Source organism: Panthera tigris, chromosome C2 (genome assembly GCF_018350195.1).
Source record: "Panthera tigris isolate Pti1 chromosome C2, P.tigris_Pti1_mat1.1, whole genome shotgun sequence".
NCBI classification, from domain to species: Eukaryota; Metazoa; Chordata; class Mammalia; order Carnivora; family Felidae; genus Panthera; species Panthera tigris.
The window spans coordinates 152,293,962-152,316,905 of record NC_056668.1 but is presented as its reverse complement, the minus strand read 5'-3'; the positions used below and the strand labels follow the sequence as shown (position 1 = coordinate 152,316,905).

Below are 22,944 nucleotides of genomic sequence, written 5' to 3'. Positions count from 1 at the left end.
TTTATTAACCTGCAGCAGCAGCTTACAGATGATTTTCAGCTGGTAGGGAAGGGAAAAGTAGTCTTTGGTTTTAATTATAATCATAGGTATTCTCATTAAACCCAGCAGTCAGAGTAAGGCAGTCATTTAAACTATCTTCAGTTTGTTTCTTAGCCTTATTAAAGCAAGACGCTGGGACATGCTCTTGCCGAAGCACACAGGCTTTGCAGGGCTCTGAGTGGATATCCTGGCCCTACCGCTTCTGTTGTGTGACCTTAAAGTTGTGACTTAACCTTGCTGTGCCTCAGGTTTTCCTCATCTGTAAAATGAGATCAGTTTTACCCTTGAAGATGATTGTGTTGATTAGAGATAAAATGTAAGTAAAAGACTTGTTACACAGTAAAGAGTCAGTAGATACTTTTATATCCTGAAGATGAAGACATAAGTCAACATCATCTTCCTGAGAAATAGCTTTTCATAATCCTTGAGTATAGAAGCTCCATTTTGGTCCCTGTGACTTCAAAACTAACGTGGTTTAGGAATTAAAGGGGGCTAGTGCCCTCCTGGGCGTGAACTGACCAGGGAGGGATTGAGGAGTATAACGGTGGCCCCACCAAAGAGCTGTCACCACCTAATGAAGTCAGTTGTGCTTCAAGTGTAGACGACCCGGCTCCAGGCTCCAGACGGCAGGTCTGCACTGCAGGCCACACGGTTCAGCCATGGCCTTTCCATTTTCCACGTGCAACTCATTTCTTGATTAGAGCAGTCACATTTCAACACTGTGTCTTAAAATAGGACACCTGGATTAACTCATAACGTCCTGAGTGGCCGAGGTGAATTTAGCACTTTCCACACTAATCCTCAATCTTGTAAAGCGGCTGCCATGACTCAGCGGCCCCTTCCATTTTTCTCTGTCACACTCATCCCCTGTGTGAACAAATTCAGGAAGGCCTCCATTTGCCTTGCCGTGTTCTCTCTTTCCTTTGCACTCTGGCCCTTCGTCCGCACGTGGGCAAAGACATAGGTGTCTCCACACATGGCAAGAGTAAACGCTTCCTGTGACTGAGGTCCTGCCAGTTGCAGGAGTAGTTGCCAGTTGGCTTCTGGCTTTTGTTTCCGTGAAGATTTGTTCTGGTTGCCCTTCCATTTACTGGCTTTCAAGCTGGGGACTTTCACAACCGTTTAAAATAATGTAAGAGCGGTGGGCTGTTAGCTTGATTTATTTAGCAGGCTTGCTCACAGTAGTTTCATTGACAGCCTCCCTCAGACTTGGAATTGACTGAGTCTTCCTTGAGGGTTTGTCTCCCTCGTGCAAAGCAAGCTACTTAAAGTTCAGGTTTCAAGAAACTTCTGACTGGTTGCAAACTATTTTTGGTGCAGCGTCAAGCTAACCTACATCACGTTGGATCAGGTGTAGCGTCCGTCGCTGAGGCTCAGTTGATGAATCTAGGTGTTCCCGAATTGTGTCTTTGTACGCGTTATGTCGTTGAACTAGAATCGCCCTGTGAGAGCAGCTGCTGTTAGGTGTTTTGAAGATGGGGACGTGGAATGGGAGATGGAGAGGACAGATGAGTTGGAACATCGAGGCAGTCAGAAACAGGCCCAGGGACACGCCGTGGTGAGGGCGGGTCGTGACTGGCACGGCCTGCGGCCTGCGCACGAGGTGGCCGGCCCGGGATTCAGATGCTAAACAATCACCTGCCTGTGTGGGCAGGTGCACCTTGTGATCCGATCCCGCACCTGAGGCTGGTTTTTCAGATGCGCCGGGGAGGGGCTTACAGGAGGAGTCGTGCCCGTGGTGTGGGAGTGCAGGGAGCCGGAAGCGTGCTGCTGGAGCCCCTCGGAAATTTGTTCACCTTTTTGGGGCATCGTTTTCATGCTCTGCAACAGCCTTCCTGGGCCCTAGTGGTGAACACCCCGGATACCGTGTGTGGGCCTCGTCAGCGCCAGCCCGCGTCCAAGGGGAAGGACCTCTGCCTTGGGTCCTGCCCGCTGGCGTGTGGTTTACACCCCCACAGCCCCAGGTGCGGGAAGCTGCTGGTCTTTGAGGTGAATGCTGTACCGGGATTTCCCTGAAGCTCGGATGTGGTGAGGTGGGCCACCGGCCTCAGCAGACCAACAGCCTGACTGCTCCCCCGCAGAGGCTGGCTGTGCCCCTAACCCAGGAAAGAAGTACGGGATACCCTCCTTGTAGCGACATCCTTAGTTGTGCTTATTTGTGTGGTTATTCGATCTACGAATAATCTGCAATACGCGATCGTGTTGTCTGTGCAGGGATCGCGTCTCTCGCACTCCCGCCTCCCTGTTGGTGTCCACAGAGTGCCTGGTGGGTGGACTCAGGATTGAGGGGAGTAGCCCGGGAGGTGAATCTTTATTGCGAAGGATGTCAGAGTTGAACACTCGGACGGCTCTCTTGAGTCTGCTGGATTTCCCCACTCCTGGTGGGCACACTTTGAGTCAAGAAATGAGGTTAAATTTTGGCCCAGTTTCCAGTTAACTGGATGCTGCATGGAATTAGGCTCATCTCGGATTAGTAATGACTAAACCTACTGCTAGTCCCGTAATTTTGATCTGTTAATTTATGAGGATAAGGAATGTCGTAATGTCTTTTGCTATCATTTGAATGTAAAAATGTGCTTTACTTTTTATCCACGGTTTCACTTTCTCGATCTTTGGCGAACAGTCCTGGGTCTGTCTAAATGTTCATACTTTTACATGGCCTGTCCCCAGATGATAGTTTCTTTTGGTACAGGAAATCAGCTTGGCAGACATTTGTCAAGTATCTTCTCCGCACAGATGCTCGATGCCAAGCCCTGAGGCAGAAAGTGAGGTGAATGGGCCTTGACCCCTGCCCTACAGGACACCAGGGTGTTGTGGGGAGTGTTTAGTAAGTAACCGGCTACCACCTAAGGTAAGGCAAAAGATACTCTGTCACAGATAGAAGGCCACGTCAGCCGAGCCCGGGGAGAGACCAGACCGGGAGAGCTTCCGGGCCATCTCCGACAGCAGCCACAGGCTGGGCACCCGTTGGCTTCTGGAAGGCAGGCCTGCAGGGCGCCGAGCTTCTGCTCTGCAGATGGCCGCTCAGAAGTAGAGGACTGCTCGCGCTTCCATCGGGTTTGGCTTTACTTGCTGCTTCTCGGAAAAACACACTGAGACCCAGAGCCTCCATCGAGCACTCAGATGTGTGGTTTGGCCTTGAAGCGCAGAGGGATCTGTCCCGTTTTGCTGCCGGCAGAATGGCAGGGAAATGCCCGCGGACTAATAAGGCTGTGGAGATATTTAGAGGAAGCGTGAAATCGAGGTGCTCGAGGTCCAGCTAAGAGGTGGTGAAGAGGGCCGAGCAGCCTCAGGAAGCCCAGGGAAGAAGAGTCCCATCTGCATGAAGGAGCACCTGTGGGGGCCCCACGGCAGACGCCAGCAGACCCCTCCTGCCTTCCCCGCCCAGGGTGCAGGGCCGCGCCTCGGTAGCCGGGATGCGCCAGAGGGTTCCATGAGAAATCTGTGTGGAAAAATCTCTGACCCTTTTTTTAGTGGATTACACTGCTTTTCTTTCCTCCAGTGCCTCGTTATTCAAGATTATTTGACGTTCTCCAGCTTTTAAAATAATCATTTCCCGCCTACGCAGAACATCCCGTAGAGACATTGAGTTTCCAGTGGTAACAGAGGGGAACGCTTCATTCTAAAAATGAAGGGGAAAAAAAGCCTCTTCTTACTGGGGGTTGGGGGGGCAGAGAGTATTACAGAATCTATGTAACAATATGAGAATTCACTTGTGGTGCCCAAGCTTAAACAGAAAAGTGCTGTATAGTGAAAACATGATGTACAGGCTTATTGCTGTCCCCAGACCCTTTTCTGTGGTTTCCAAACCGCTTTCCCCCATTCCCCTCAGGGTGGTGGTATTTTTTGCTCTTCCATTTAAAACGCGCGTGCGCGCGCGCACACACACACACACACACACACACACTGGTAAATACAAAATCAAATTTATAAAATATTTACATAGGACCTATAGAGGAAAACATGTGAACATCTGCTGAAGAGAGAGCATTGCTGATCACCTTTGAATCTCTTAGGTGCTTCTTCCCTAATCCACCCCCTTCCCCTTCCCTTAAAGGTAACCACTTTCCTAAATTTTGTGATTGTTATTTCTTTTCTTTATAATCTATTTTTACCACCCCTATTTGTAGCCCTAAAAAATTTGTTTAGCCTGCAAGTTTTAAATTTTACATAAATGGAATCATACTGTGGTTTTTTTGCTACCTATATATGTATGTATCTATGCTTATGTTCCTAGGATTCGTCCATTTTATTACATATAGCTCTGGTTTACTTTTTTTATGTAATAGTTTCCACTTAGTGACTATTACTGCACATTTGTTCATTCACTCTGCTGTCGAGGGACATTTAGAGACTCACATGGCCTCATCCCTGCTTCCTCATACTCCACCCCACTCTTGGACACGGGAGATTCAAGAGCTTGGCGCGCAGGTTTGGAAGCTTGGCTATGGGTATATATGTAGGAGAGCTACTCCTGGGTCATAAGATGATAAATTGTTTTTCAGAAGGGTTGGATAAATGTGCACATTGTTGGTCCCACCAACGATGTACAGAAGTTGGATTTGTTCTGCTTTCTGTCCAGCATTTGATCCTGTCAGACTTTTTACCGGTTTAGTGTTTGTGAAATGGTAGCTAATGGTAGTTTTATATTTGCATCTCCGTGAGTACTAATAAATTTAAGTATGTTTCCCCTTAAGTGCCTGTTCAAGTTTTTTGCCCATTTTTCTGTTGGGTTTTGGCCTTTTCGAACTGATTTGAGGAGTTCTTCATATATTCCAGATGGTAATCCATTACATGAAAACATCTTCTCCCAGTTTAGGACTCCTCCATCTTTTCTTAAAATTTTTTTTTTTTTTTTAACGTTTTTATTTATTTTTGAGACAGAGAGAGACAGAGCATGAACGGGGGAGGGGCAGAGAGAGAGGGAGACACAGAATCGGAAGCAGGCTCCAGGCCATCAGCCCAGAGCCCGACGCGGGGCGCGAACTCACGGACCGTGAGATCATGACCTGAGCTGAAGTCGGACGCTTAACCGACCGAGCCACCCAGGCGCCCCATCCTCCATCTTTTCTTAAACAAACACTTATTTCATGAACAGAAATTCTTAGATTTAACATAGGCAGATTTTATGAATCGTTCTTTACAGACTGGCTTTTTAAATCTTATTTAGAAGATCCTTGCCAACTGTGGGATAATTAAAGATACACTCTCACATTGCCTCGTAAAATGCTTTGTGTAAATCCCTAGTCCTCCTGGAATTTGTCTTTGGTGGACAGTGTTAGATTCATGGTTTTCATGTGGATATCATATTGTTCCATAATATGTTATTGCTTGTTTGGATTTAGCAAATATTTGCTCATAATTCTTTCCCTGAGATCTTTCATGGTCTACCTGAAGCACATCTTTTGGTGAGGTCTTGGGTGGCAAACTGAGTTTGTTTCGGTCCAGTTCATCCACATTTTGAAAAGTGTTTTTGCTGGTTTTAAAATTCCAGATTGGCAATTGAAATTGCCAGTTGGCAAAGAAATTACCTTTTCTTAATGCATTGAAGGTGTTCTATCATTTTTCAGCTTCCACTGTTGCTGCAAATCCAGCTATCGGTGTTATATTTTATTACTTTGTGGGTAGTCTCTCTTTTGTCTCTGAGTGCTTTTAAGCACTCTTTTTTTTTTTTTTCTTTAATGTTTTGAGAGAGAGAGAGAGGGCACAAGCAGAGGAGGGGCAGAGAGAGAGGGGGAGGGAGAATCCCAAGCAATTCCACACTGGCAGCACAGAGCCTGACTTGGGGTTTGAACTCAGGAACCATGAGATCATGACCTGAGCCAAGATCAAGAGTCAGACATTTAACCGACTGAGCCACCCACGTGCCCCTTAAGGTCTCTTCTTTAGTGTCCTGCAGTATCTCTATGCACCAAATGTGGGTTTTGTTGGGCCTCCTGGAGCTGAGGCTTGGTGTCTTAGGTCACTTCTGAGATAGTGTCTGATATCTTTGTCTTCAAAGTCAGCAAATATTGTCTCTCCCCGTGCCCTCTGCCCCTTCCGGAACTCGAGTTACATATTTATTATCCTCCATGTTGCATAAGCTGTTCCCCATAGTTTTCATCTCTTTGTCTCTCTATGCTGCATTCTGGATAATTTATTTAGACCTACATTCCAGTTAATTACCTTGCCAGCTTTGTCTAATCTGTTGTGAAGTCCGTCTTGATTTTTAATTTCAATTATTATATTTTTCATTTTTAGAAATTTGAGTTCTTTTGGAAATCTTGATCATTTCTGATAGCCTCCTGCTACTTATTCATTATTTTAATCCCTCTTAAGCATACTGAACATACATATTTTCTCTTTTCTGCTGGTATTTCCAGTCTCTGAGCCTTTGCAGAGGTCATGCGGTTTCTTCTGGATTCTAATTCCTGGTGCATTCTTTGTGTGTTTTGTAATTTTTTGACTGCTAGTTCCTGGTATTTTATCTGTGGGGGATTATTTGAAGCCTGGATTGAAACAGAGAGTTTGCATTTGATTCTATCAGGGACCTGGAGGAACAGTCAGCCCCGAATCACGTCAAGCTGTAATCTCCATACAAGGTTTTAGGCGACGTGCTCATCGGGGTTATAGATTCTCAGGGCTGTAATGTTTTTCTTTGCTCCCAACACCCAGACTTGAGGTGGGTAGAGTTTTGCCCACTGCCCTTGGAGGGCACGGGACACAGTATTTCTTCTCTTTGGCTGGAAGGTGCAGCTTCACGTGCCAGGGAAGAGGTCTCCTGTGAGCCTCCCCATTTCAAACCAGTCCTAGATTTTTATTTTTCCTTTTCTCCCCGTCAGAGCCTGCAAAGTCTAGCATTCGTGATTCCTGAGCTTCCTCTGGTGCCTTTGGGTGAACCTGGCTTCACGCCTCACAGTACTTCTCTGGCTCCTTGCTTTGCCTTAGGTTGTGATCTTCGAGTATTCATTTGTCCTTGGGCAGCTTTTTGTTGCGTTGTTGTCTCTAGTCCTGGTACTTGGTGTGTTGGGTTTCAGAGAGTCAGATGGGCTGCAGAGGGTCAGATGTCATTACGTGACCTGCTTTTTGTCTTCCAGCTCTCCGAGAGATGCTGCACAACCACTCCTTCGTGGGCTGCGTGAATCCTCAGTGGGCCTTGGCACAGCATCAGACCAAGCTATACCTTCTCAACACCACCAAACTTAGGTAAATGAGTGAGTGTGTGAGGAAAGCAGGGCCGCTACAAGGAAGGTCTTGCAGGCACAGGCACAAAAGGCATGAGGTGTTTGGAAAGGTCCAGGCGGATAATGGTTTCAAATCCAGGCTCAGCCATTTACCATTTATGTGACCGGGGACAAGGTACTTTCCTAAACTGTGTCTCAGATTTCCCATCTGCAAATTTGGAAATCACTACTTAACTTGCAGGGTTTTGTGAGGATAGGAAATGACAGGAGAAGCCTAATGTTTGGAAGCTTCTTGGAGCTCAGTAAATGTTGGCCCCGGTGAACCAGGTGTTTAGGGCTTGGTGCTGGTGAATTCTAGCATCTGCCGTGTGCAGCGGGGTACTGTGGGACGCAAGAGGAAGAAGACCTGAGGCCCCCTTTCCTCCTCCGCGAGCGCAGCCAAGGCTTACCCTCGCCACCACACCCGCCTGTGGGGCTGACGAGCACAGAAAGGTGATCACAGCAGTGCCATTTGCTCTGCACGTAGCCGGCGACATTTCTGTTGATTGTTTCCACAGAGCTTGGTGGGTGAGCTCCTAGTGAGTCTAGAAGCTGTATTGAGTATCTCCTCGAGTAGGCGGCACAGAGAGGAGGGTGCTGCCGCCCTACATCTACGAGACCTCGCTTGTCCCCGTGGGGCCCCTGCTCACTGAGCCCCGCGGTTGCCTCAGCCTCTGGAGCCTGTGAGCGGGGCGGCCACTGGACGTTGCTTGGGGGCGGCACACAGGTGAAGACCAATTTGATCTCCCTCACCTAGAAACTGCCCTCGTGCAGCCCACTGTTGGCTCGTACACCTCTTTGGCTAAGAACTCACTCCTCCTACGCCCTTTTGGTGCAGCTCTGTCCAAGGTCCATGGTCTTTGCTTTGAGGATCCTTTGGCTTGTCCGGTGAGCGGTCTCTTACTAATGTGTTAGGAATTCGCCTGCCCTTCTTCCTGCTTTTCCAGCATGTGTGAGTGCATTTCCGAGGCTCCATCCAAATCACGGCTGTGGTCAGGGTCTTTCACTTCACAAACAGAAATCCAGGCCAGTCCTAGAATTTCAGCTAGTGATGAATGTGAACGGTTTCCCCGATTGAGAACCAGGTTCAGCGTGCAGTGTCTGGGTTCAGCTCCTTCCTCTTCCACCTTATTAACTCTGACCTGGGACAAGTCAGGTACTTACTGGGTGCCTCGGTTTCCCCACTAGAATGCGAGTGTACCGGGTGCTTTGTCTACTTTGACTGATAATGAAAAGAAGTCTTTAAACAGCCCTGTGTGGTTCGGATTGCTTAAGAACTATAAAGTGCCATTTATTTCAGTGCTGTGTTGTGTAAGGGGTTCAGTGTCTTGTGTACTTTTCCACTGCTTCTGGAATGTTGCCAGCCAGCGCATCATCCTACACCATACACCAGGGTGGTCTAATTCTGCCTTGTGTCCACTGGTGATTATTTAGCAAGTCTCCTACCCTCCCTATTCACTCCACACCATTTTTAATGGTGAATTGTTAAAAAAAAAAAAAAAAAAAAAAAAAAAAGTGGTTTATAGGATTCTTTGTAAGTGGGGAAAAGGTAAGCAAACAAAAATCCCTTAAATTTCACCTACAGGGCATTCAAGCGCCTTTTGCAGCACCAGGGGGTGGGGACAGAGCATGGGTGACTTAGTCTTAGTGCTCTAAGCTGCATGTGGAGGCCAGAGAGCTAAAGCCGTGGCTGGAGCACGCAGGGGGCCCGGCGTTGTGGAGGGGGAGGAGGTCTCCGTAGACTGCCGAGAAGGCTCCACAGCAAGGCGGAAGCGTCCCTTTGACCCATCCGTGTTTCAGGGGTTATTTCTCCCCTTTGTTCTGGCTGCTTGGCTCTCAAGCATGGATTCAGCCTTTCCTTAAAGTCACTTCATTTTTATTTTCAGTGAAGAACTGTTCTACCAGATACTCATTTATGATTTTGCCAATTTTGGTGTTCTGAGGCTGTCGGTAAGTTTATTTCCTGCTTCTCACTTCTGAAAGTTCCAACAGCTGGTCATTTCTGAAAATAATAGCTCTACCCTAATATCTGATTTGCAGGATGTTAGATTTTTCTAACTATGCTTAGGACAGTGTCTATGTTGTATGATTTGTAGATGGAAGTGTCTTTAGTTATAACAGTTTTATACAAAGCAGAACAATCATTTGGTAGCCAAGCTTAAACACGTGTTTATTGTTATATAAGTTAATACATATCTACTTAGGAGAACTTGTAAAGAGATAAAAATAGAAATAAACATCCTCTAAGGCCCATGACCCAAGTACAACCAGCCCCAGCTGACAATATCAGGTCATTTCTTGCAAGACTTTTTCATTGCTTAATTTTAATTTAGAGTTAAAATACTACTACTTATCTATGTAGGTTTATGTCTTCTTTTTAGGGGTGACAAACTACAAAAAAAGCCTTCTGGGATTTTTCTTGGGAGTATCTTTAACTTACAGATCAATTTGGGGAGAAAGTCTTTTGTTAGATTTATCCCTTAGCATCTCACACGCTTCGACACAATTATAGATGGCATGTTAAAAATCTTCCAATTGTTTGTTGCTAGTACATAGAGACACAGGTGTTTTCGTGTGTTGATCTTGTACTTTGCAATCTTGACAAACTCACTTAGGAGTCCTAGTAGCTTTCTTACAGATTCCATCAGTTACTACGTGGCCTCTGTATGAATAAAGGCACTTTTATTTTTCCTGTCCAGTCTGGATGGCTTTTCTTTTTCTTCCCTGACTGCACTGGCTAGACCCTTAGTACAATGTTGGATACAAGTGGTGAGCATGGAAATCCTTCTCTTGTTCCTGATCTTAGGGGCAGACACATTCAGCTTTCAGAATCAAGTATGCTTTCTGCTGTATGTAGAGATGAGATGTCCCTTGTGAGGTTGAGGAAGTTCCCTTCTGTTCTTGCTTGCTTAGAGTTTTTATTCAGGAATGGATATTGAGTTTTTTCAAATGTTTTTTCTGCACCTGTTAAGATGATTGCATGGTGTTCTTTTTTAATTTGTTAACATAATGAATTACATTGGTTTTCATGTTAAAAACCAACCTTGAAATCCTGGAATGAACGCTGCCTGTACATGATGTATTATTCTTTTTATATGTTATTGAAATAGATTTATTTTTTTATTTATTTTTTAATTTTTTTTTTATGAAACTTATTGTCAAATTGGTTTCCATACAACACCCAGTGCTCGTCCCAAAAAAATGCCCTCTTCAGTACCCATCACCCACCCACCCCTCCCTCCCACCCCCCATCAATCCTCAGTTTGTTCTCAGTTTTTAAGTCTCTTATGCTTTGGCTCTTTCCCACTCTAATCTCTTTTTCTTTTTTTCCCTCCCCCTCCCCCATGGGTTTCCATTAAGTTTCTCGGGATCCACATAAGAGTGAAAACATATGGTATCTGTCTTTTCTCTGTATGGTTTATGAAATAGATTTTCTAGAATTTTGTTTACAATTGTTACATATATATTCATGAATGATACTGGTTTTTATTTTTGTTGTAGTCTTTGTCTGGTTTTGGTATCAGCATAATACTGGTTTCATAGAATGAATGGGGGGGGGGCATCCCCTCTGTGTAGAATTGGTGTTTATTCCTTAAATGTCTAGTAAAATTCAATGAGGCCACCTGGGCCTAGAGATTTCCTCATGGGAAGGTTTTTAGCTACAAATGCAATTTCTTTCATAGATAACTATTCAGGTTGTCTTTTGCTTCTTGACGGAGCTTTGGTTTTTGTTTCTTTCAAGGAATTTGTTCATTGAAGTTTTCAAACTTAGTGGTATGAAGTTGTTCATAGTATTTTTTCTAATTCCTTTAAAAAAAAAATTTTTTTTTTTATTCTTTCTTTATTTTTGAGAGAGAGACAGTGAGACAGAGTACGAGTGGGGGAGGAACAGAGAGAGAGGGAGACATAGAATCCGAAGTGGGATCCAAGCTCTGAGCTGTCAGCACGGAGCCCAACGCGGGGCTTGAACTCACAGGCCGTGAGATCATGACCTGAGCCGAAGTCGGACGCTTACCCGACCGAGCCACCCAGGCGCCCCTTTTGTAATTCTTTTAATGTGCAGATCCTCTCTCATTCCTAATACTGGGAATGTATGTCCTCTCGTTTTAACCTAATCAGTGTGGCTAGAAGTTTATCAATTGTATTGATCTCAAAGAACTGACTTTTGGTTTCATTGAGTTTTCTCTGTTGTTTCCCAGTTTTCTATTTCACTGGTATGTACTCTGATCCTTATTATTTCCTTTCTACTTATTTTGGGTTTAATTTGCTCTTCTGTTTCAAATTTCCCAAGGTGGAAGCTGAGGTCACTGATTTGACATCTTTCTTCTTTTCTAATGTAGGTGTTCAAGTGCCAATAAATTTCCTCTAGGTGCTGCTTTAGCTGCCTCCCACAACTTTTGACAAGTCATTTTTGTTTTCATCCTGTTCAAAATATTTTATTTCCCTTTTGGTTTCTTCTTTGACCCACAGGTTATTTAGAAATATGTTGTTTCCAGTGACTTGGAGATTTTCCAGTGACTTGATATCTGTTATTGATTTCTAATTTAATTCCATTTTGGTCAGAGAACATACTTGAATCCTTTTACATTACTGAGATTTGTCTTATGGCCCAGAGTCTGGTCTGTGCTGATCCGTGCACACTTGAAAGGAATTTGCATTTTGGTCTGGTTGAGTAGAGTGTTCTAGGAATGGCAAGCATAGCAGGTTGACAGTGATGATCAGATCTTATGGATCCCGATTTTCTGTCTACTTGTTCCAGTTTATTTTTTAAAAAGGGTGGTATTGAAACCTCTATCATTGTGAACTTGTCCTTTTCTCTTTCCATTTCCATTAGTTTGGTCCTTCGTAGACTTTAAAGCTGTTACTGAGTGTGTAAACGTTTAGAATCGTCAGGTCCTTTCATCGACTCCTCCATTATGAAAATTACTAACGATGTTGTGTAGGTTCCTAACATGCGTAAAAGTAAGATGTATGGCCACGGTAATGACAGAAGGGGAGAAATGAAAGACAATTTAGGCATCTTATTTTTAACCACGTATTTCAGTCTTCCTAATCCGATGATTTACCTGGAATGTCATCCAACTTATTCACCCTCCCCCGTCGCTTTAGTTATCAGTGAGGCAGTAGAACTATGAAAGCAAGTGGAGTTCTTAGACCTACACAGAAGGCAGGTGCCTCCACAGGGCCTCACCCTGCCCTGTTCAGCCGGCTGTCACCTCTCTGTTGAAGTGGCCATCAGTGAGGAGGAGCAAGGTTTCCTTGTGGATTTCCGGGTGTTTTCTCTGTGGGAGATGGAGAATGAGTGTTAGATTTGGGGTTTCTCCCGTCGCCACGATCATGGTTTTGTGGTTGTTCGCACAGCCACACCTCGTCTTCGTTCTGCACCTCGCTGTGCTTCACGAACACTGCATCTTTACCAAGGGGAGGTCTGTGGCAACTGTGCAGAGCAAGTCTGGTGGCACCGTCTTCCCAGCAGCATGTGCTCGCTCCGTGTCTCTGTCAGTTTGGTGATTCTCACAGCATTTCAGACTTTTTTGTTATTATCCTATGTGTGCACAATACAAACTGTGATCAGTGATTATAACTCAGTGGAAACTCAGATGATGGTTAGCATTTTTTAGCAATAAATTTAGCTAAGGTGTGTACGTTGTTTTTTTAAGACACAGTGCTGTTTCACGTGTAACAGACGTGTAAATGGAACTTTTATATGCACTGGGAAACCAAAAAATTCATTTTACTCCCTTTATCGTGGTCTGGAAGCAAATCCACGGCACCTCCGAGGCACGTACACCCGTGGCGGTCTCACGGGAGGGAATTCAGGCGCCACCGGGACGCACGGTTAACGCTTCTCCCTTCTAGGAGCCAGCGCCGCTCTTTGACCTGGCCATGCTCGCCTTAGACAGTCCCGAGAGTGGCTGGACAGAGGAGGATGGCCCCAAAGAAGGACTTGCTGAGTACATTGTTGAGTTTCTAAAGAAGAAGGCTGAGATGCTTGCGGACTATTTCTCCTTGGAGATCGATGAGGTGTGTATTCTTCACGTAAGAGTCCAGTTCTGCAGTTGGTCCAAGATCAGGATGAAAAGGCTGCCCACCCCAGCATGGAGCATATATGTTCACACCTTCACTCCCAGCTTGCATTTCTGGGTTACACAACCGTTTTCTTACTCTTTCATGCCCATTTCTGTTCCCAGAGTGAAGGACTCACGTGAGGGAGAGCTGAATCCCACGGTCCCTGCAGGCCACAGATTATGCCAAGCCACTTGCCTTCCTTGTTTCTTCATCTTATCCACTTAACCTTTGGGGCTTTCCATCTCCAAGTGTTCTTTAGTTGGTGAGCATATAGAAAGAAATAGTTGTTCTGCCTCATGTCAATACAGAAAGCTCGCTTTAAGTGCTTTGCTCTCCTGCCCCCAGGGCAGCTGGCCACCCAGAATGCAGGGAGGAGGACAGGACCCGGAGGAAGCAGCGGGAAACTGAACTTGATTAACTGTAACCGTGTTATTTCTTGTCCCCTTGTCTTGGCCTCTCTTCCGAAAACGAGCAGGAAGGGAACCTGATTGGATTACCCCTGCTGATCGACAACTACGTGCCCCCTTTGGAGGGCCTGCCTCTCTTCATTCTTCGACTAGCCACCGAGGCAAGTGACCAAGCCGACCCCAGGTGTGTGGGCCGGAGGGAGAGGGCACAGGGCCACACCTTCGTCTGGAAGGATGATGAAGAGGGTAGAACAGCCCGAGGCCCCCTTCCCCCGCCTCCCCGGGCAGTACTCGGCAGTTATGCTGTAGGTTTAATACCTAAGAAGTAACACTTGAAAAGCTTTAAGTGGTGTGCAGTCTCCACTTGGAAATGAAAGGTGTTTATTAAAGCCAGTACATACGTTGAGGTGTCGAATTCTCTTTGGACCAGGTGAACTGGGATGAAGAACAGGAATGTTTTGAAAGCCTCAGCAAAGAGTGTGCTATGTTTTACTCCATTCGGAAGCAGTATGTATGTGAGGAGTCGACCCTCTCAGGCCAGCAGGTACTGTGGTAATAATGCCCATCAGCACCCGGGACGGGCACGGGCCCTCATATCACCTTTAGGAGATGAAACTGGCCGTCCCCCAGTTCCTAGGATTTCACTGCACAGGAGGGTTGGACACGGCGATCAGCTTTTATTCGTGAGTTTTGCTTCCTTCTGCTGGTCTGGAACGATGTCGCCGTCAAATGGAAGGACACAGGCCATCCCGAGGAGACATGGGAGGCTGTCTCCATCGTTAGCCAGTCGTGTGTCGCCTCCGCCTTCCGGTCCCACGTCAGCCTCCCCGCGCTCGCCCGGCTCTGGCAGCCTTCTGCATCCGACCGGTGCTCTGCCGGGAAAGCAGGGCTGTACCGGGGCGGCGTCCCTGGCCCTTCTTACGGATGGGCTCGGCTGGACACACAAGGGCCTGGGTGAATGCCCTGCTTACTGCTGCCATCCAGACGTCATCGTCAGGATCAGACATTATGTTAGAGCCCGCGATAGTAAACTTCCTCCCAAATGGAAACAAAGTTTCCATGCGAGCAAGTCTCTTTTCCATGGCTCCTCTCACGTTCAGGCCTGTAGGCTCCCTGAGAGGCTGGCCAAAGAGGATGTGTCACCAGCACTGGCTAGAAAGCCCGTTGTAACCAGCAAGACTTCCCGGGCCCGGTACACGTCAGCCAGGAAACCATGCCCGCCGGGATGTGAGCAGGGTGAACGGGAGGTCTGTGACATCTAACGTGTCTCTTCCAGAGTGACGCGCCCGGCTCCTCAGCAAACCCCTGGAAGTGGACTGTGGAACACGTCGTCTATAAAGCCTTCCGCTCACACCTTCTGCCTCCTAAACGTTTCACGGAAGATGGAAATATCCTACAGCTTGCCAACCTGCCCGATCTATACAAAGTCTTCGAGAGATGTTAAGCACCGTCACTCTTGGACTCGGGGGTGTGCGGTTCCTGCACTGTGTCCTGATGAGGGTAGGTCTTATGGCTGAAGACTCCCGTCTGCCTTCTGACCCGTAGCATTCTTTCACCCTTGGTGGAACTGACCAGAAATAAATTGTCAGACGCATCCTAACATGATTCCTTATTTTTTTTTTTTTTAACGTTTATTTATTTTTGAGACAGAGAGACAGAGCATGAATGGGGGAGGGTCAGAGAGAGGAAGACATAGAATCCGAAACAGGCTCCAGGCTCCAGGCTCTGAGCTGCCAGCACAGAGCCCGACGCGGGGCTAGAGCTCACGGTCCACGAGATCACGACCTGAGCCGAAGTTGGACGCTTAACCGACTGAGCCACCTAGGCGCCCGATTCCTTATTAATACTTGAGGGGCTCAGTCGGTTGAGCCTCCAACTTTGGCTCAGGTCATGATCTTCGCGGTTCGTGAATTCCAGCCCTGCATTGGGCTCTGTACTGACAGCTTGGAGCCTGGAGCCTGCTTCCGATTCTGTGTCTCCCTCTCTCTCTGCCCCTCCCCTGCTCGTGCTCTGTCTCTCAAAAATAAATGTTGAAATAAGAATTACACTTGAAATTCTTATTGAAAATCTTGAAAATCTACACTTGAAAATTACTCCATTTTCACCTATAATATACCTGGCTGTGTTAAAAAAAATCCAAAAGTAGTTTGAAAGCCCTCTGGGCATCTCGTAATTCTAAAAATGCCCTGAAGATTTTACAGTTCTTGCTCTGGTTTGATTCTTTGTGTATTCTGGTAAATTTCTAATACTGGGTGATACAAATTATGTTGGTTCACGTGCCTTTTAAAACCGGTGCTGGGGGCACCAGGGTGGTTCAGTCGGTTAAGCCCCAAAACTAGAGTCCTGAACTAGAAGAGGCTCTGGTGACACTGAGTATGGAGAAAGGGGAATCGAGGATCTGTTAGCACCCTCAGTAACCTAAGCTAATTAGTTTATTCGTAATGAAAAAACCTTGAGAGAAGACAGAAGTCCTTACGGAATCTGTAACTGGTGCACATTTTAAACCAGCCTCCTTTGTTAAGGGATATGAACACTACCAGCTTAAGCTCTCATTATTCTGACCTGAAGGATTACGTAAAAATACAAACCCGAGCCGTATGTGCCACTACCGTCAGATGCCTTTAATACTAGCCTGGTTCACAGAAATGTGCAGTGTGCACGGGAGGAACGCCTACAGTTTTGAGGTAAAATCCAGATGACAAGACTCCGTAAAGAACGTTCCATGGAAAGAACAGGGAACCGTCCCTTAAGAAAAAGTGGAACCATTCCCTTTGGAAGAGACAAACCTGTTGTATCACGAAAGAAGCAGGATCAGGTTCTACCACGTAGAACTTCCAAAAAGTTGACAGGGCATCTCAGCAGCGGCCCTCCGGGAGCCCAGCGGGGCACAGGCTGAGCGGCCCAGGCGGGGCGAGGAGGGGTCACCTCACCCCTCCTACCCCGGGTCCCACTACTACGGCTGCGAAAGAAATATGTAGGAAATCCCCCCAGACTCACGACACCGGTTCCGTATTTTAAAAACAAAAGGCTAAGTGCTCTGAAGAGGGTAATTCGCAGAGATTTTCTTCACATCCGAGTTAGCTTCAGGATCTAATTCCAAGTCTAACTTTGTTATCTTACGTGCCCTGGACTGACTCATTAGACTTCTCGCGGTATTTGTTCTGAACATGCAACCGCCATCTCCACAAACACCTCGATTCTGAGGGCAGAAGAGAATCACGGATCCTGCAAAGTGGCTCCGTGATAAAAGCCTCTTAAACTGGGTACGTTTAAAGACGCGACTGAAGTTCTTAAAAAGCTGTATATTCCAGATTATTTTCCATGAGGAGGAGACGAGAAGAGGGGCAGCGTAAGAGGCATGTGGCTGCCCCGATGCGTTGAAAGGCTCCCGTAACAAAATGAATGTGTCAGGAGCCAGCTGTGGTCAGCAAGAGGGTGTGTTTAATAGGGTCTTGGGCCGACTTCCCCCCCGCACCCCCCGCCGGGCTCGTCTGAGGTTTCATTCCACAAATCAGCAGCAGATGAGATACTTTACACGAGATACAGCACAGGCGATGTCGACGACAAAGGGCCCTACTCTTACCTTAGCGTCAGGCTTTGGACTTCCCCGGCCACATGCAATAAAGCAAGTTTTATATACACTCCCCGTATCCGTATCTTTTTCTAACGTTTTCTTATAGAAATTTAAATATTTTACAAAAAAAGGCTTCTTCCTCCAAACATAGAAATTTGAGTGAAACATACATTCCCCACGTGTGAACCTGTTTCTTCACTAAAATATAAATGCTATCTGATACGAAGGGTAAGTGTCTTTGACCGCTGGAGAGGACTGAAGTCTGAATTGCACCGTGGAGAAGGCACTTGTGTTTCCCGAGGTCTCCGGCCAAGTATCTCACGGGGCGCTCACAGAACCGCCGTCCTCTCGCCGTGACGAGAGCCCCGTCACGGAGGCCGCTGGGGGAAATGGTGAGTAAACTCGATTCTACAATTATGGAAATAAAAAGTAAAAACAGCACGGACCAGTTCTTAGTCTAGAATCAAATTACAAACAAAATCCAAAGCGTTCGTTCATGAAGATTCAAACCGGTTTCATTCTCTCATAAATTATAAAATACAAAGGTGGCTATTTTACTGACAAGACTCAAACAGTACAGAAGGGGGTTTGTGTCAATGGACAGAAAGTCCCTCTGGGCGGGACCCCGGGCGCGGCTCCCGGGCGGAGGGGCGCCTCCTACTGCTGGGCCAGAAGCGCTGTCCTGTTGGCCTTCATCTTTTCCAGCCGCTTGGCCAGGTGGCTGTTGGTCATCTCCACCTCCTCGATCTTGTCCAGTGCCGTTCGTAACTGCGGACAGGGAGAGCCCAGTCACTTGACACGGTCACACACAAAACCCGGTGCCGCTTCAATGCCCCTGTCTGCGAGACGGGACCCGCTGGCGGCGCTGAACGGGGACACTGAGCGTCGATCACAGAAAGGACAGACAGACGGCAGGTGGAGGAACAGACCGGCGCTGAAACAAAAGGGAAACCTCTCCTTTTCCTTAGTCTCGAACTGACCAAAACGTACAAGTAAACGGCAGTCACCGCGCAGGTCAAAACCCACCACGGAACAGGGAGAGACCCACCGCTGTTCCCTCAGGACTGGACCCAGGATTCAACTCCTTACGCCACGAAGGATCTTTACGTTTTAGGAACGTGAGCGCGCAAAAGCAGGTACCTCTCGCTGTAGCTTCCTCTTCTCCGCCTTCAGTTCGTCTTCCACCTTCTCCGCATTCTCGGCGGCGGTCTTATACCTCAGCACCTGGCCCTCGAGTCGGCTGACCTGGCAACAAGAGAACACGGGCCTCTGCTGACGGGCACCGGGAGCCCTTTGCTTGCAGCCACCATGGAAACGCAGCGTCATTACAAATCCCAAGTTGTCCCCTCACGGTGAGTCATAGGGCCTCTCGGAACCCAGCGGCTATTTATGGATGAGGAAGTGTCCCCTGAGAGGATTACAGCTGGACAGTCAACATAGGGCCAATTTCCCACGTCAGGTTTACGATGGACATATTAAGTGCCAAAGTAACACTGCAGGATCAGACACTCTAAGTGGAAAAGCTTTTAGACTTCTTGAAATGTAGAATAAGGGATTTTCAAACTAAGGGACTTCCTGAAGTCCCCTGAAATATCTGGAAAAACCAGAATTACAGCTACGGTTTTCTACGTTTTCAATAGCGAACGGAAGGCTGAAGTGCCCTTCGGGGTCTCTTCTGCTGGCTTTCTTCTTTACTACAGAGCTGCTACAGAGATCCAACTGCAGAGACAGCCAACCCAAAGAAACCTAGGTACTCCTGGAGTTGGCCACTTAGATGCTGCAAAGGGACTTTAAATCTCTCGCCACCATACCGAGAAGGTACTTACATTTTGTTCCAACGTGGTTATATCCTGTTCTGCTTTTGAAAGCTTAAATTTGTATTCACTAATTTGTCTATTGGCATCTCCTAGAACAGAAGAAGAGAATGAATCCTCTCCCGGAGGGAGTGAAGGTGTGACCCATGAGGCGCCGACACCCGCTGCAGCCCGGGAGAGGACGATGCGGTCTCCAAGACAGAAACGGATGCCCGCAGGGCAGCCACAGCGGCTCCAGCGGCCCGGGCCCTAGAACGAGTCTCCTGCGAGAAGCTCCGGCACCGATCCAAGCCTCCCTTGGACCGGGGAGAAGCAAATGTACCCTTCGCCCCACGATGTGCGTAGGCTGAACGTGGAGCAAGGAGCCCTGTCGGTGCCTCAGTGGCCCTGCCAACCTTGACCCGCTGCCCCCCGTCCAGGAGCCTCCGGCTTCCTGTACCCTTCCCGCCTCCCGGGTTCCCTCCTGCTGCCACACCTCGGGTGCCCCGCTCTCCCACCGCTGACTGAAGTCCCCGGCAACCTCCGTCATGACTCTCCTTAGTCAACTGTGACTTCTTCCCTGTCGCTTTGATTTGCACTGTCTTTTCTAACACTGATCGTGCCCCTGAACGCGGGCCCTGGCTCCGCCTCCCTCGGTCTATCTGCGTCTTGCCGAGGGCTCTGTGCGTGTGCTTAATAAACATTTGCTGAAAGAAATGCTTTTCAGTAACGTGGGTAATGTGATGGGTCGACTTCTAAATCATTACTTGTACTTCTGACCTAAGCAGCACGTCATTTAAAACGAGAAGTTTAGAAATCCCCTCCAGCAAACCAAATTGAACAAAAATCACTCGCCGAGGACCGAGCGATCTTTGTAACATGGGTCCTCTAGAGAGACGCCATCCCCGGGCCGGCGGCCTGCTCGCAACCCCCCGCCTAGAACACAGCCTCCCTGCCCGTGGCGCCGGCCCGGCCCCGGGACCTACTCTGCATGTCGATGAACTGCAGGTCCGAACCGTTGTGCAGCCCCGCCAGGTCGGCCGCCGTGCTTTCGCTGCGGGAGCACCTCTGCCGCTCTTCCTCCAGCTGCAGCTTCAGCCTCCGGATCTGCGGCGGAAAGAGTGCTCCGTCACAAGATCCGAAGGACACGGCGGGCCCTCGCCGGCCGCACGGGTCGTGCACCCAGAACCGGAGTGCCCACCGCGGCACCGCGGGGGCCACACTGCCAGAGGCGCTGGCGACAAGCTGTGAAGCGGCGTCAGGAGGAGCCAGCCCCAGGACCAGGTGTGCCGATCGCAGCAGCCCCATCGTGTGTAGGCGGCTGCAACAGGTCTTTTCGGTGTTCTTCACTACTTTCATCAAATTGCTTTTTTGTTTTTAACTCTTTTATTTATCTTGAGAGAGAGCGAGAGCGAGCGAGTGCACGCACAAGCGGGGGAGGGCCAGAGAGAACCCCAAGCGGCTTCTGTGCTCTGTGCTACGCCCAATGCGGGGCTTGATCTCACAGACCGGGAGATCATGACCGGAGCTGAAATCAAGAGTTGGGCGCCCAACCAACTGAGCCACCCAGGCACCCCTAAAATTCCATTTTTAATAAAATTCCAAAGGGAGTTAGATGCTTTTGTTTTGTCTTAGAATTAGGTTACATACTCTACGTTAAGTATTCAGGAAACTTAAATATTAAAACTTAAATTCACATTAAATATTAAAATTGAGAAGTACATTTAATTAATCTATTAAATTAGGTATTCCATATTAACATTAAAACTCAAATATTGGCTTAAATATATTAGTATGCAAAAATAACTGCAAATCTGTTTTTGAGTTGGCTACATAGCTGATCTACCTTACTGTGCCCAAAATAAAGGATGTTTATAGTCACTTGTTCGTAATAGGTCCACACTGGAAATAACGCAAAGGTGACAGGAGGATAAACTAACTGTGGCACATCTAGACAGTGGAATTACTACCCAGCAAGGAGGAGAGCGGAGTGTGCGGTGTGGAAGACGCCAGACAAAAGAAGAGTGAGTACATAGTGTAGAATTCTAATTATATAAAACTCCAGAAAATGCAGACTAATCCCCAGTGACAGACAGCAGACCAGTGGTTGCCTGGAGAGTTGGGGAGAGGGAGGCTCAGGAAGGAAGGTTCACGAAGGGACACAGAAACTTGAGCGTTACGAATATTTCCACCGTATTGACTGTGGTCGTGGTGCCACCCGTATCGTTAAGGGTTGAGTAGTGTCCTTGCAAAATTCATACGAAGTTCTAACTCCTGGCACCTCAGAATGTGAACTTCCTTGGAAGTGGGAGTCCCTGAAGATGCATTTAGTTAAGCTGAGATGAGGTCATGCCGGAGTAGAGTGGGCCCACAATCCAGTGCGACTGGTGTCCTTACAAAAAGAATGCCATAAGAAGAGAGACAGACGGAGGGAAGACGCTGTGAAGACACACAGAAGGCTGTGTCCGGGCCACGGAATGCCAAAGTCTGCCGGCAGACCACCAGGAGCCAGAGGAGAAGTGTGGAACAGACTGCCCTTCAGAAGCCTCACGAGGAACCAACCCGGCTACCGCTGCCTCACCTGGGGCATTTTCTAATCTCCAAAACTGCGTAGACAAGAAATGTCTGTTGCTCTGAGCCAGCCAGTTCGTGGTACTTTGTTATGGCAGCCGCGGAAATGAATACGGTAGCTACATTTCTTTTTACCCTTTACGCACAGGCCGCTCATTCCGTACCAGTTATACCTTCGTAAAGCTGTAGGCTGCTTTAAATTGGCAAAGTGAAGAAACTAAAAAATATAACAAAAAGGAACTCTGGGTTGGAAAAAGACAAGGCCCGGTGGAGACAGGAGCCCTGCACATGGGGAACAAGGAGATGAGGCGAACGGACACGTACTTCATGCTCAGGCCTCCGGTGCAGCCTCAGTTCCCAGAATGCTGATGGAGAGGCTGGTACCCGCGCACGGGGGATCCGGGCACGTCTCCCTAGAAGACCATCTGCCTAGTCTGAAGTCAAGACCGACATACCCGAACGAAACACCCTGCCACATCAACTTCACCAAGACACTGACATACACTTAAAGCTTCCCACTGGCATTTTAGCTCTCCCTGAAACGTAAGGCCGAATGAGACACATAAAAAAGCATCTGTTTGGAAATAAACTATGCAGACAGAAGAAATCAGAAAACAAAGCAATGAGCTATCAGGATAAGTGAAAATAACTGCATCCTGGAAATGACTGCAGAAACCGAAACCCAACAGAAGCATTCAAAGAGAAAGTTAAGAACGTTTTTTAAAAAGTAGAGCAAAAGAGGGGTGCCTGAGTAGCTCAGTCAGTTAAGCATCCGACTCGATTTCAGCTCAGGTCATGATCTCATGGTTTGTGGGTTCGAGCCCTGTGTTGTGCTCCTCGCTGACAGTGTGGAGACTACTTGGGTCTCTCTCTCTTTCCCTCACTCTCTGCCCCTCCCCCACTTATGCACTTGCTCTCTTGCGCTCTCTCAAATGAAGTAAATAAACTTAAAAAAAAAAAAAAAAAGCGAAAGAGATCAAAAGGGATGGGGAAACCAGAGAAACAAAAAGGTTAAAACACTGGTCCCAGGGGTCTATTGCCCCCTCCCCCAGAAATCAGAGCCATGTTTCCCCAAATGCCTATTACTCTTATCAGCAGAGGTCTGGGGAGCACCACGGCTCAGAACTACGATGGGGAGCTGCCTCTGGGACCAAGATGTGAGTCTCCCTGGGCCTCCTTCACCATTCATCATCAAGGGTCAAGGGTGAACACGATGATCAGGGGTCCAGGTGGAAGAGAAGGCTTCCCTCGCTGTGACCCCATCAATAGTGGCCAGGGGAATCTTCGAG

General features: G+C 47.6%; 2 protein-coding genes across 16 annotated transcripts in view; one reads left to right on the top strand and one right to left on the bottom strand.

Annotated features, from left to right (window-relative positions):
• The window catches only part of MLH1 (mutL homolog 1), a 43,411-nt gene extending 28,094 nt beyond the window's left edge, over positions 1-15,317 (top strand). For all 6 annotated transcript variants that reach the window (XM_042998510.1, XM_007081028.3, XM_042998508.1 and 3 more), the window contains 6 exons: positions 7,116-7,224; positions 9,128-9,191; positions 13,101-13,265; positions 13,786-13,878; positions 14,148-14,261; positions 14,994-15,317. In XM_042998510.1, coding sequence (XP_042854444.1) covers positions 7,116-7,224; positions 9,128-9,191; positions 13,101-13,265; positions 13,786-13,878; positions 14,148-14,261; positions 14,994-15,161 — 713 coding nt within the window. In that variant the 3' untranslated portion in view covers positions 15,162-15,317. The remainder of the gene's footprint in view (positions 1-7,115; positions 7,225-9,127; positions 9,192-13,100; positions 13,266-13,785; positions 13,879-14,147; positions 14,262-14,993) is intronic.
• A 1,821-nt stretch (positions 15,318-17,138) lies between these two features.
• The window catches only part of LRRFIP2 (LRR binding FLII interacting protein 2), a 107,219-nt gene continuing 101,413 nt past the window's right edge, over positions 17,139-22,944 (bottom strand). For all 10 annotated transcript variants that reach the window (XM_042956641.1, XM_042956633.1, XM_042956632.1 and 7 more), the window contains 4 exons: positions 20,071-20,191; positions 19,118-19,197; positions 18,432-18,536; positions 17,139-18,059 (listed from right to left, as the gene is read on the bottom strand). In XM_042956641.1, the coding sequence (XP_042812575.1) occupies positions 17,949-18,059; positions 18,432-18,536; positions 19,118-19,197; positions 20,071-20,191 (417 nt within the window). In that variant the 3' untranslated portion in view covers positions 17,139-17,948. The remainder of the gene's footprint in view (positions 18,060-18,431; positions 18,537-19,117; positions 19,198-20,070; positions 20,192-22,944) is intronic.